The 13,210-nt window shown below is 36.7% G+C and overlaps 1 protein-coding gene across 2 annotated transcripts; it reads right to left on the bottom strand.

Moving 5' to 3' along the window:
- Positions 1 to 1,861: 1,861 nt before the first annotated feature.
- On the bottom strand, positions 1,862 to 12,698 carry LOC102688886 (NLR family CARD domain-containing protein 3-like). Of its 2 annotated transcripts, none has more exons than XM_006641651.3 (8): positions 12,519 to 12,698; positions 10,543 to 10,865; positions 9,930 to 10,010; positions 8,264 to 8,311; positions 5,936 to 7,712; positions 4,582 to 4,668; positions 3,410 to 3,577; positions 1,862 to 2,191 (listed from the first exon to the last, which is right to left on the bottom strand). In XM_006641651.3, exons 2-8 carry the CDS (start codon positions 10,853 to 10,855, stop codon positions 1,873 to 1,875), a joined length of 2,793 nt encoding a protein of 930 aa, XP_006641714.2. In that variant the 5' UTR covers positions 10,856 to 10,865; positions 12,519 to 12,698; the 3' UTR covers positions 1,862 to 1,872. The 2 variants fall into 2 exon arrangements, with proteins under 2 accessions (XP_006641714.2, XP_015224222.2); XM_015368736.2 differs by having other exon boundaries at positions 9,930 to 10,007.
- Between the last annotated feature and the right edge of the window lie 512 nt (positions 12,699 to 13,210).

Raw genomic sequence — 13,210 nt, 5'->3', positions numbered from 1 at the left:
ATTTGACAGCAAAGCTAACTTTATGACGGCTAGTGCCAAAATGATTGCTAGATATACAGTAGTTCCTCTACGACTACTTCTACATGACTCTTGAGATAAAATGGAAAGCTAGTATACAGTAAAAAGAAGGCGCTTATCAAGAACCAGGTGGAAAGTTTTTTTCAGTATTAGTATTACAACCTATGACACATACTACTACAATACGTGCTCTTACTATAATTACTATGACTACTACTGACTACTGCTACTGTCATGGAGAATAATAAGAACTTAACAGAACTTCATCTGTCAGGATGAATGAGAAGTCAAACATGCTGTGCTCAAGGCCACAACCTCTTGTGGAGTCGTGGATCAGGACAGTTTCAATATATCTTCTGGTGCTTATAATTTATAATTAGATATTGACAACCAAATGATCTAGATAGGCCAAATCACCCCCTCTGTTCTGTAACTGTTAATGTACTGAACACCAGATGCTCTATAAGTTATACATAACTACCATTTATCCCCACCATAAGACGTGTGTAATTTTTTGTTGTTTTTTTTACAAACTTATTGTTCACTTCTGCTTTCAAGATGATACTTACACAAGTGACCTATTGTCTTGTTTTTAGCATGCCCTAATGAAGCTCCTTTCAGAGGCATGTTTAAAAAAACATATGCAGTACATAGCGCATGTGCATTTTATTTGTTTTTTTGAAAACCAGCACATTGTGAACTGCTAACACAACATTATCTGTTCTGAGCAAGTTGGAGTCAACAGAACTAGCCACAGAGGGGTTGTGAATGGTAACAGTTTGTCTCAGTTTGAAGAGAAACTGTGTTACTTTTCAAATCATGTTTTTATAGTTGTCACATAGTTGTCGCAGCCCAGCAAGACTTTAGATCTAGGGTAAGTGAAGACATCTTCAGCTGTTCAGGATGGGAGTAGTGCCTTTCTGCAGAAGTAAAAGACACTATCACCAGTGGAAGGATTTAGCATTATCACTTATTTTTTCATCTCTCCCAGGAGAGTCAATATTGTGCATACTGCCCTTATGCTGTTCTTGGAGATAGTCTTTGTCAATGTGACCTGTTATCGTTGCACATTACTCTTACTTCTCTGATTAACATCAGTGTCTAGAGAAAGGGAAGCACAACTAGAACTGATATCTCCATTTTTGGTAAATTCGTTTCCAGCTGTTCACCAAACTGACTAAGTAAAAGTTTGGAACAAGTAGGAGGTCGTCCATATGTTTTAACAAACCCTTTCAATCGAGATGTTTGTGATTTAACAGTTCACAGTGTTCCATTTGCAGTGATAGCAAAAAAAATGCAATCTGTACAACTTTAAATACCAGTACATTGTTCCCCAGGCGAAATTTTCCAAGAAGTACAGGAAAAAAACTGTCACTCCAGCATAAACATCTTTGCAGTAATTAAAAAACACCTCTAAAATACCTCTATTAGCAACCAAAGGAGGAAGAAAGGCGAACAGGCCTCCAGCCATTTATATTCTCCTGTTTTGATTGATTCAAATGCCTAATGAAATTTGTATTTCTATCAATTATAGAAATAATTTTGTCTGAGCATTCCACTACATATTGTGACGTGTTATGAAAACAACAAACGAACTTTTTGTAAAGTAGCACCAGATTGATTTCAACCACACATTATTTACATGTTTTCTGAAACAAATTACCCAAACCATTGTATGAGCTTCCAAGACTTTGTACTCTTACAAAATATGTTCATGCTCATCACTCACTTGTTCTATACACCCCTTTCTTTCCATAATGGACCTGTCAGCTTGTATGCCTTAAAACATCACTTCCTTGTCTGTCCAACAGATCTTAAGAAAACAATACAAGTCTAACTTATTGTTTTCGTAGTTCATATTTTTTTCACTGGAATTTTTGGAGCATTCAGAAGTTCTTGGATTTTCTGCTTCAGTTCCTTGGCCTTCTCCATGTTTTCGGCTTTCCCCTGTGCAGGAAGGCTCAGACCCTGTAGGACTGACTGCAGCGCGTCGACATTTTTCACAGAGTCCATCTGGTCACGATCCACCTTCAGTTCTTCAACCCAGCCAAGGTAGGCATCGAGCAGCCCCATATCATCCACAAAGTTCCCGATGATCTTTAGACTGGAGCGCCGTTTGCTTAGATCCCTCATCCTCTGCTTTCCTTGCTCTCCGATGTCATTTCCTACAATGCTATAAGAAAAACAAACTGCACTGAAAGGATATATATAATTAAAGATATTTAAACCTATGCAAATTCTCCAAATCTACACACATTCATCATTTTGTGAATCATCAACCTACTTACAGTACATCTTGTTCTTCCAAATAAGTTGCTTACCTAACTGTATTGTTGGCTTTTGTCTTTTTTTTGTATCGTTGAAACCCCTCCTAAAGATCGTATGGTGATTGTAATTGCTTTTGAGTTGTCTGAATATATGCTACTTGCAGGATTTACATGTGCTTCAGATCCGTGTTTGGGCTTAAGGAGGAAGCCACACACAATTGTTGTTATGCGAGTGTGTTTAGTAATGAAATAAGGCTAAACTTATTTAACCAAAAGGTTATGGGCATCTGTAAAACAAAATGTGCACTCATGGTCCTAAAGCTGGGTAACGTATTAAAAAACAGAAGAGATTCTTGGATTGAAGCAAACTACAGTATCAGCCAAATGAGGAAGATTGAATTACATCATCTGATTTTAATATTTGTTTTAATTAAACAACAAGTTATGACTTCTATGCTTGCCTGTGATTAAATACACAGTATACACAGAAACAAAGAACTATTACCTTAGTATTATGCACATATTTTGATCACAAATTCTAAATTTTTTAACATCCTGCAAGTCTGCATAAACTATAGCTCTTCATAATGTCTTTGCCATAAGGTAACTTGCTTTTCAAATGTTACACTTTCTATACCATTATACAGTTTTATTCTTTGCAGACACAACAAGAGCACAAATAGCACGAACTAATAACAAATCTACACGAGAACTGTTTCAGTGTTATAAAATCAAGATAAATTAATACCAACAGAAATGGGATTATATCCTAACAAACATTTCAAGCCTCCAGACCTTAGATCGGATATAATTTGTGTATTCAAGATTTTGGTAATATGTTAAAAGATAACAAATAATGTTAAATGTCACTTATCATATCTAATACTGCCTGCTTATGTACTTTCTTACCACTAGGTGACAGTGTGGTATACCTCTCTTTCCTCTCATTATTTTATTATTATTATTTATTATTATTGACACGGCGTTTGCCTGAATCATCACACATTTGGTTAGATCAAATGTTATTGTGTAAAGGTTTCTGCAGTAGTTATTTTGCTGTCAAATACTGCCGTGTTGTACTGAGCTTGCCTGAAGACGAGGAGGACAGAGGAGGTGTATCTTACGTCAGTGTCTTCAGTGTCCTGTTCTGGCTCAGGCAGCTGACGATGTTCTCTGTGCCTGTCTCTGTGAAGCCTGTGATATCCAGGTAGAGTTCCTCCACTGTGTTGTTCTTTTCCAGAGCTGTCCACAGCTCCAGGACACCTTCTGAGCCAATGTTATTTCCACACATGCTGTGAAACAGAAGATGTTACATCCATCCATCTACCCTCTCCCGGCAAGCATCAGAAGAGATTACTTTGATGTTTTCTTTTTGGGGACTGCGAATGGTGGTTTATAAACGAAACAAAGTTATTAATAGTAAAGAATGTATAAATAAGTCACTTTTATATGAGATAATCTGACTTTTGTGGTGGATTTATATTTATAAAATGGAATTTCCAGGCCCTAAACCTAACTGTTACCATGTGCTCTACAAAAGGTACACCATTTCTTTTTAAAATACATTAGTTTTAGGTTAGAGCAGCTGTATTTGTCCATTGTATCTTTCTTTCTAACTTGTTTCTTATCACGGTTTCTTCCATAATCTTCCATACTTACATAGTACTTTATAATATTATTTATTATTATTTTAGAAAGTTATTATATTACTTATGGTTTCTTGTTAAATGGACACAACTACATACAGTAGATAGCAGACGTCCCCTCTGAAATGGAACAAGTAAAGGAAAAGAAACACGTTTCGGCTGCGGAACCTTCTTCGGGTCTGACACAGTTTCTTTTCTTCTCTTTGCAGCATGGAATAAACCTTTACTTCTTCCTTTGCAGCCTACGCATGCTGACGCAGCCACCTACTTGCACTACTATCCCCACCAAAATGACTTGCTGTGACTCTCTAAAATCCTCAAGAACAACTTGAACTGCGTAATTCACAAAGTTTTGAAGTATGTACAGCTCAATCCCATTTTATTCTTCTAGAAGGGCTGCCTTCATTTCAGATTTGGAAGGAGGGAAATGGTGTGTGGAATTAAGATGAATATTCCTCTGAAGGTATCATTAGGATTGAAATCTAATGCATGTTCTGATCCGGAAACTGATGCTCTTCAAGGGAGAATCTACAAATTGCCTGCCACTGGAAGAGCCTATTAATTTTTTACTTGATTTTCCTTATGCTCTGGGAATTGATTGTATTATGAGTTACTAGTTTCATAAGCAATGCTTTCACAGGTTAACTTACAACAGCTTCTTCACACAACAATCTGGGGATCTCAAAATACTGGATTCCAAGATGGCTGCTTCCTTGTCAAGGCAGTTGTAGCGCAAACTGTGCAAATAAGAAGCAGAAAACAATACTCGATGAAGCTATCACAATACAATTACTGTAAATCCCACACTTACGTTATTCATACAGGAGCTTTTGTCAAAAGTGCAACAGAAATGGCACCATTCTTCAACCCATTTTTATCATATACTGATGTATGTTTTTGATGAGTAATCAGTATTCTTCACATGTGACAGCTGAAAATCTTTATAAAATCAATTAGTTTTTTTTTTAAATAAAGGCCGATGTTGTTGTTTAATTGCCAAGGATATACAATATGTGCTCAGTGTAGCTGACAACACAATGTAATATTCAAACAGTAAACAAAGCTATAAAGATGTCATGCATATAAAACTATATATATTGTAACGCCCACGGCCGACAGGTACTGTGTAAGAGCCGGCTTACCAGAGCAGTGACATCACAGCCCTTCCCTGTGATAGCAGGACTACAGCTACTGGGCTGTAGAGAGATCTCTCTTTAGCTCACCGGGCTGGGTCCCTGTTGAGTGACGCGGGAGTCCCGGGTTCGAGCCGCCGACCCAATGCGGCAAGGGCGCCCGCCTGAACCCCCGTTGCGTTACAATATAATAAAACTTATATATATACAGTATATACAAAGCTGCTCTAGAAACAAAGCCAGCTGCTCTCTCCACATCTCCATATCTAGTGTGGCCATTTCCATTGGGCTCTGAGACTGCTAACTGCCATTTAGCCCTGCCACTTCATTGCACTCAACTATTTTAACTCTCTGGATCAGCTCCACAGTTCCCTAACGATCCTTCAGCATTCCTTCGTTTATCCATTTGTAGTGCTCATTTTCCTGACATATTGTGTGAATCTACCATGCTAGTACAATAACCAAACTATAAACAATACTATAATCAGAAGTAAAAGCCTTCTGAAAGCCTTCAAAAAGTTACATAATTGCTAACAAAGTTGCCAGTAATTCCAGTAAGTGACATAGCACAGATTTTAAAAAACTGCAACCACTTATCTGATTGCAATTATTTAAAGCCAGTATTTCAACCTAAGATCTAATTAAAGGTAATGTAGAAAACACCGAAAGTGTGGTCTAATTTCAATATGTTTGCTAAGAAAAATCAACAAAGTGCTGCCACACTGAAGAAAATTAGGAAATAATACTGCATGGTTGACCATAATTACACATGAGTCATTACAATGCTTTAGAAAAAAACTAGCATAAAACAATAAAATGAAACAAGAGTAGATATAACAAGAGCCTTAAAGGTTCACTAAATCATACTTACAAGAGACTTTCACATTTGTGTAGGATGGGCCCCAGCCTTCTCAGACCTTGGTACCCTATGTTGGCATAGCCCAGGTTAAGCTCTTCTAGTTTGTTGGGTGAATACTGGAGAATGTAATACAAAGCTGCACAGTCAACAATGTTGAGTGTCATTTTGAACAGGTTTAGTCTTTTAATTTCTGGAGACACTTCCTTCGCCACACTGTCTTGTTGGAGCTCCATTAGACAGTGAAGAAGGTTCAGAGTTTTAGGGTTGGGCAGTTCCTTAGAAAACTGACACTTGAACCATTGGCTAAGTGAGTTTAGAAAAGTGTTGCTCAAGATCTCCGTCAAACCAGTTAAATTTCCCTCCAGTCTGGCTTTAACTAACCCCATGAAGAACCGAGTAAACATTTGAAGGTTTTCCAGTTTGTCCCTGTCTAAAAGTCGAGTGGAGTCACAGAGGATTTCTTTGGTGGTGTTATTGGGAGAAGTACCAAAGAACCAGAAATCCAAGCCTTCTAGAATGTCTTCCTCCCCCAGATTTACCACACAATAAAGAGCTGCAAGATGCTCTTGGATTGTCATGTGGAAAAAGGAAAACATTTCCACTTGTTCCTCTTTCACCCTTATAAGTATCTGAGTCAAGAAAGTACTGTGCAGGTTCTTGGGCTTAATACCAAAGGTTTCTAAGTCTTTCTTGTCAAAGAGGATTTTACTACTCAACAGGTTGTGATAGGCAAGTTTTCCCAGATTCATGAGCTCCATTTTGACCACTGAGAAGATATGTTTTTTAGAGGCATCTTTCTTCTCATCCTTAAGAGCATGGTGCCTGATCACGGTGTATAGATAGCAATAATAGACCTCACTTACAGTCTTCGGTGGATTAAGCTCGAAGGGTTTTTTAGGGCTGTTAGGGCTATTGAATATATTACTAAGTGCCATACAGATGATGTAGCAGTACAGCGGAATAAATGATAAACCGAAGAGGTTGTCATTTTCAATAATGTAATTACATACTCTTTGAGCCACTTGGCTGTCTTTGAAGAATTTAGAGCAGTATTCTTCAACTTGTTTCTTCTCAAAACCAAGGATAATGGCACTTTTCTGAAAAAACTTCTTTGGGATATCGGTAGATGGACGTGTGGTGATAATGATGGATGCTTCTGGCAACAGGCTTGCCTTGATAAGAGAAACCACCAGCTCCTGCACAGGCACCTTTGTGTCGATGTTGATGAGCTTCTCCTGATCTTCAAAGTTAAGTCTGTACTTGAATTCGTCAAGGCCATCCAGCAGAAAAAGAACACACTTTGGTGATTTCAGCAGGTCAGGTAGGATACCCTTGAGGTGATTAAACCTGCTGCTCAAGAGGTCCAGGAGACTTACTTTGCCGGTGATCAGATTGAGTTCTCGAAAAGTGAAATCAACGACACAAGTAAAGTTCCTCATAGATATCCCCAGTGCCCACTCGTGGATCACTCTCTGCATGGCAATGCTTTTCCCAATTCCTGCAATGCCCTTAACCTTCACCCTCTTGGGGATTTTGCGTGTGAGTGGATCAGCAGAGAGGAGCTCTTGGGGTTGGATGCGCTGGAACTTTTGGTGGTTGTAGATACGTGCTCGTCTGTTGGCCAGAGAGAAGTATTCATGCTGGCTGACTTCAGTCTTGTCATCTTCTTCGGTCACAAAGAGGTCTGTGTAGCGGATCTCAATGTGGGTCCGGGATTGCTCATCATCCACATGGTCTACAATCTTTTCTGTTCTTTTCAGTATGTTTTTCTTGTGTGTGATTAGTGGTACTGTAATACGATGAAGAAAAAAATCAAATGTAACATTATTCCAGGAATCCTTCCCCCCTATAAAATGTTGCTAAGTAATTCTAACATTTTCTAAGTGTGGCTATAATCTTGTTTAATGATTTAGTGTTGGTTGAAAATAATAAATAAATAAATAAATAAATAAATAAATAAATAAATAAATATATATAAGTATAGGTAGGCCCTATTTTATTTAATGTTTAATTTCTTAATATTAAAATAACAAGAATTGTAATGCTAATTTACATTGTTGGTTATTATTCAGTTTAGTTTCTATGTGCTTCATTCCACACTTAAGGGCCACTTTTATAGTGGACTACTGTACCTGAAACAAATAAAATAAATGAATTAATGGGGATATAACTGGAGAATAACCTGTGAGTATGGAAAACCCTATTTGTATGCAAGAAAATATATGCATGTTCAATAATATGCTTTATCCAAATTACTACTTGAATCAAAGTAAAATGAAGTTCCAACTCAATCAAGTAATCAGTATTTTGCATGATTCCTCTGAGTTTTCATCATCTTACCTTTAAACCGAGCTTGTCTGAGGGTTCCTGCTACTTTTGAATCTTCATCTAAAAGAGCACAGGTAATGAAAATCAAATTTCTTGTGTAAGGAATGTACAGTATACTTAAAAATCAGCCATTCAACATTTTCTATTGTTGTTGTCAAGATCATTACAAAATGTTATCCATATTGCACTATACTAATATTACAGCATATGTTTGATTAGTTACACAGTGTTTATATACGTCTACTGTATGACAAAATCATTATGAATTAACATATCTTAACCTCTTCTAAACATAATTACAATACCTACAGATTACAAACATTTCATAATACATACACATGCACATGTTTTCTAAAATATATTTTGCATAGATCTGATTTTTCCATTCAATATCACACTCAGAACTTTATCAAAAGCTATCAAATATCATGTCAGATTGTATTCTCTGTTTGAATCCATTACTACTGTTTAAACAATTAGTACTGTTGTTTAACTCTATCATGTTGGTTAAGCAAGTTAATTTTCCAAATTCAAGTTAATTTTCCTCTAGAAGTATATTTATCCTCTGGTTCAGTTTTATTTATTATTTCTTTGATCTCACATGTAATAGAATTGATGTACATTAGTCTATAATTACTTGATTTGGTTTGGTTATAATTTCTATGGAGAGAAGCTGCGATTAATCAGTTGTTAGGCACTGGCTCTATCTTGAGCGACTGGGAAGGGTTTAGTTAACAACCAATGAATAATACAGGTGGGTAGCTACGTCGGCATGCGTAGTCTGCAAAGGAACAATAGGTTCATTCCATGCTGGAAAGAGAAGAGAGAAAACACAACGTTTCAGCTGTGAAGCCTTCTTCAGATGTGGGCTCTCTCTTCTCTTTTTAGCATCCCATAAACCTATTACTTGTTCCAATTAATAATATTGCTTGTTTTCTTAACTATAACTGGTAGAATTACATCAGGCCCTGAAACTATGTTTATCTTAACTTCTCCTAGCACCTGTTTCCTTAGCTAATATTAATTTAGAACTTATTTTTTCTCAGACTCAAGAATGTTGTCTCTTTTTTCCTTGGTGTACACTTAAGTTAAATACTCATTTAATACAGTACTTTTGACATTTTTCCAGTTTCTAATGTATCAAAGGAATATTTGATCTCTGTGACTCTTTAGCCTGTTCTCTTTCAGTTTAAACCATACAATGTACAGTACTAATATAGTTTGGTCTTTTAAAATAAAAAATAATACAATTTGCCTCTCTGGAATCATCCAAATAAATGAATTAAGAAAATTGATTGTATTCTAAATTGTCCAGAATTGTTAAAAAGCTCAAAAAGTGAAGTGTTAAAAAACGCAAGACAATGCAGTAACTAAAAGTACATGTAACTAATCATTTGATTAATCTAAAATAAATCTAAGGTATGTACTGTTTCAGCATTGTTTTGTTTCTACAATGATTTAATGCTACTCAAAAAACTAAATTAGTTCTATGCAACAAAAAAAATTAAATAACAAAAGACCAACATAATTTTATATTTAAGCATGTCAAGTGCTTAAAATGATACAAAGAAAAAGTCCCCAGTGTTATCAGACATACATAAATCCAACATAGCCCTGTTTTAAGAGGAAAAATTGACTTATTTCCATGACTTCTAGATTGAGCCAAAAGCTGTCATACCTTTAGATGCCTGTGGTAGGCTGTACTTCTTGACCTTGGGTTTTAAGATACTGAGCAATGAACATTTCGGTTTCTTCTCTTCTGAAAAGAAGAAGGAAGACGAGGAAAGAAACCATCTTTTACAGTTTGGGTTGCTTATGCCCTGACCCGTCTGTGCTACACTGTGTAGTGTCTGTTACCAACAGTAAGAGTCAAAAATCATGTTAGGAAGTTCCCTTCAGTTTCTAGGTTCCCTCCATTAAATCGTTTTCCTACTATCTTGTCTTGAATCATTTCCAGGGGATCCCCTATTCGAAATAATTTTCCAATTCAAGGTCCCTGCCCATGCAATAAAGCATTTTCCTAGATAGGACCATATTTCCTACCACCAATATCCCATTTTGCAACTACAAAATTGCTTTGAGGGTATTATTAATCACAACATTTTTCATTCTGCATAATTGACTAATCATCAATTAATTGAGGAAACGAAATTAATTATTGGTCGCACTGATCCACATTTTTCAAGGCACTAATAGCCAGCTTCATGGATCATAAGTTACATTAATGCTGAGTTATAGAACTGACTGAATGACTGTAAACCATGTTTAAAATGGAGCTTTGAATGTCTTACCATTTGGCTTGGCAGGAGCTGGTTTCACTGGCTCTCTGTAATACTCATTAAGCCAGGCCTCTAGCTCAGGTGGATAATAATCCTGCACTTCTCTCAGTACCTTCATGAATTTCCTACAACTGCTGTCATCCTTCCAGATCATTTCCAGCATCCCAATGATGCGGTTGCTCTGTGTTTTCTCTAGTAACCCATGGTAAGCAGTCTCCGAGATGACATTTTCATCAAACAGCCAGCGCAGCAAAGGAGCTGGGTTCTCTTTGGTCCATTCCAGCAATGATTCTTTGTGCTTCACCACCAGGTCCTTGTAGTCCATTTCCCCTCACCTAGAGACAGCAGCAAGAAGAACTGTACATGAATATTTTAAATTCATGACCTGAGCGACCTCAGACGAAAGGACAAAGCAAAACGAGCTCCTATTGTTAAAATGCCATTCGACAAAGACCCGAGTTCGATCAAAATCTCAGTTCACGTGTCAAACACAGATGTCAAACACAGTAGGTTATGAAGAGCAGAATCTTTGAACCGCCATGACACAATACTCCCAGAGTATGTAAAGTTTAAACAGAGCTGTGAATTTTTAGCTAATTGCTTGAGAGAAAGATCTTTAGTCTGCTGCTGCAAATAAACTATAATTCACAAGCGATTTAGCATTTTCACAGCACTACTCCTGTTTCATAAAGCAAGGTTTTATAGATTGTAAGCTTACACTAAATGAACAAGAAGAAGAATAAGCAAAAGAAAAATAGAAGGCTGAAAGATGAAAAAATATATAATAAACCTTAGCAGGTGCACGTCCCCACTCAAGATGTAACATTTATTTAAAAATCGTTTCTTGCCTGGTTTTCCCACAAAAGTGCATGTCTATGCCATGATAGAAACTCACATTTTTAACTGCCAGAGAATAGGTTTCTGTTTCAGGGGTAATGGCCTCATTTTTTGAAGCAGTTCATAAAACATCCAGTGGCACAATAAACTAATATGGTATGTTGCATACTTTACATTTCTCTACAAATAATGTAAAGTAGAAAATACAGTGCATTGCAGTAGTATGTACTGTAGTAACATAAAGTATGCAATAAGACCTCCCACAAGATCTTATTTTCTGTCTATACTCTCAGGCCGTCTTCTCTTTAGTGTGGGGTACAACCATATCGGGTCAAACACTTAGCCCATGTGAAGACCTATCTTGCACCACTGTGATCGTATGTAGATATGATGAACATAGCAGACAGGCTCACACACAGTCCTGAAACGCCATTATAAGCAACCCTGCCAGCATAATCTTTCTTCTATGTGTTTTTCAAGCTCAGTGGAGACCTGCAAAGGGAGTAACTACTCTGCTATCCAACTTATCTCACTAAAGCATTAACAAAAGGGAGAAGGAACTGGTCAAATTACAACTGTTTCCAGATTTTCAAAAATAATAATCTTAAAAAGCAAATAATAAAAACGGATAATATCTGAAAACAGGTGAGGATATTTATATTTAAATCACCCTTTGATCTAGATTCATTTCAGTGCTACTAATGCAGACTGAAGTCTGCACCCTACATTTGAAACAAGGTTATGCACTAATTTATCAAAAACAATAAATGTTAATTACTAGATTGTACCTTTCTGTGAATAATGTATCCTATATGTTTGTTAAAAAAGTTTAAATCTGAAGTTCTTTGAACTAATACATCCGATACCGTCAGCATTCAGGTCAGGCAAATGTAAGTTTAGCAATATGTACTGTAAGTATAAAATTAACTTCTGATATCTACAGCATAAGATATAGTCCTGTATGATCTAAAGTGCCAGTGCAAAGGCAGAAAACATTTAAAGAGAAAATCATACTTTCATGCACATTTAAAAGCATATTTCATGTTTAACAATGAATAGTGTGATTTTAGATTATTGATTAATATCGCACATAGATAAATACAGTAAAATAAAGGTAATGTGAAGATCATGTCCAGATCCTTAGTGCTTACCCATGGAGATTCTGAGGTACACAGCCAGAAATTCTGCAGGTTTTGACAGAAAATATCCACTGATGGTACTGTAAGAATTAAGGAATTCTCGTAGTTCTTTATTAAATGTAGCAACCGACACTGGGACTACTAAATTATAAAATTCGTTACATTTTTGCTTGTCTTAGTTTGTAGCAGGCACAGTCCGATACAGAAGAGAGGTGTGGTTAGGCAGTGAGATAGTAGAAGTAAATAATGGAAAGTCTATAGTCCAGATTCAAAGTTAACTTTGATCGTAAATAAACCCATAAAATGTTATTGATATATACCATAAGGGTATATAATAAAACTTTCCACCATTTTTTGACACATACAACAACACTGACATTTTTTGTCAGGAATTTTTAATTACAGATCTTTTTCACTTATAAAAAAGGGTATCCAGAGGCAAAACCCAGATCCCAGCAATCGCCTGCAACAGTTTGTAAAGAAAGATATCTGAGCTTCCGAGACAGAGAATACCTAGAATCAACTTAAAGCACCATCTTTCGGATGAGACGTTAAACCTAGGTCTTGACTCTCAGTGGTCATTAAAGATCCCCGGGCATGTTCTTGATAAGAGTAGGGAGTTATCCCGGTGTCCGCATCAAATTTCACCCCGGCCTTTACCATGGCCTCCAAATTGTCCCCATGTATGACTGGCTTGCGCTTGC

The sequence above is a fragment of the Lepisosteus oculatus genome, chromosome 27 (genome assembly GCF_040954835.1).
Source record: "Lepisosteus oculatus isolate fLepOcu1 chromosome 27, fLepOcu1.hap2, whole genome shotgun sequence".
In the NCBI taxonomy this organism is placed as follows: domain Eukaryota; kingdom Metazoa; phylum Chordata; class Actinopteri; order Semionotiformes; family Lepisosteidae; genus Lepisosteus; species Lepisosteus oculatus.
The sequence above is the reverse complement of the archived record's forward strand: the minus strand, read 5'-3'. Positions and strand labels throughout refer to the sequence as shown.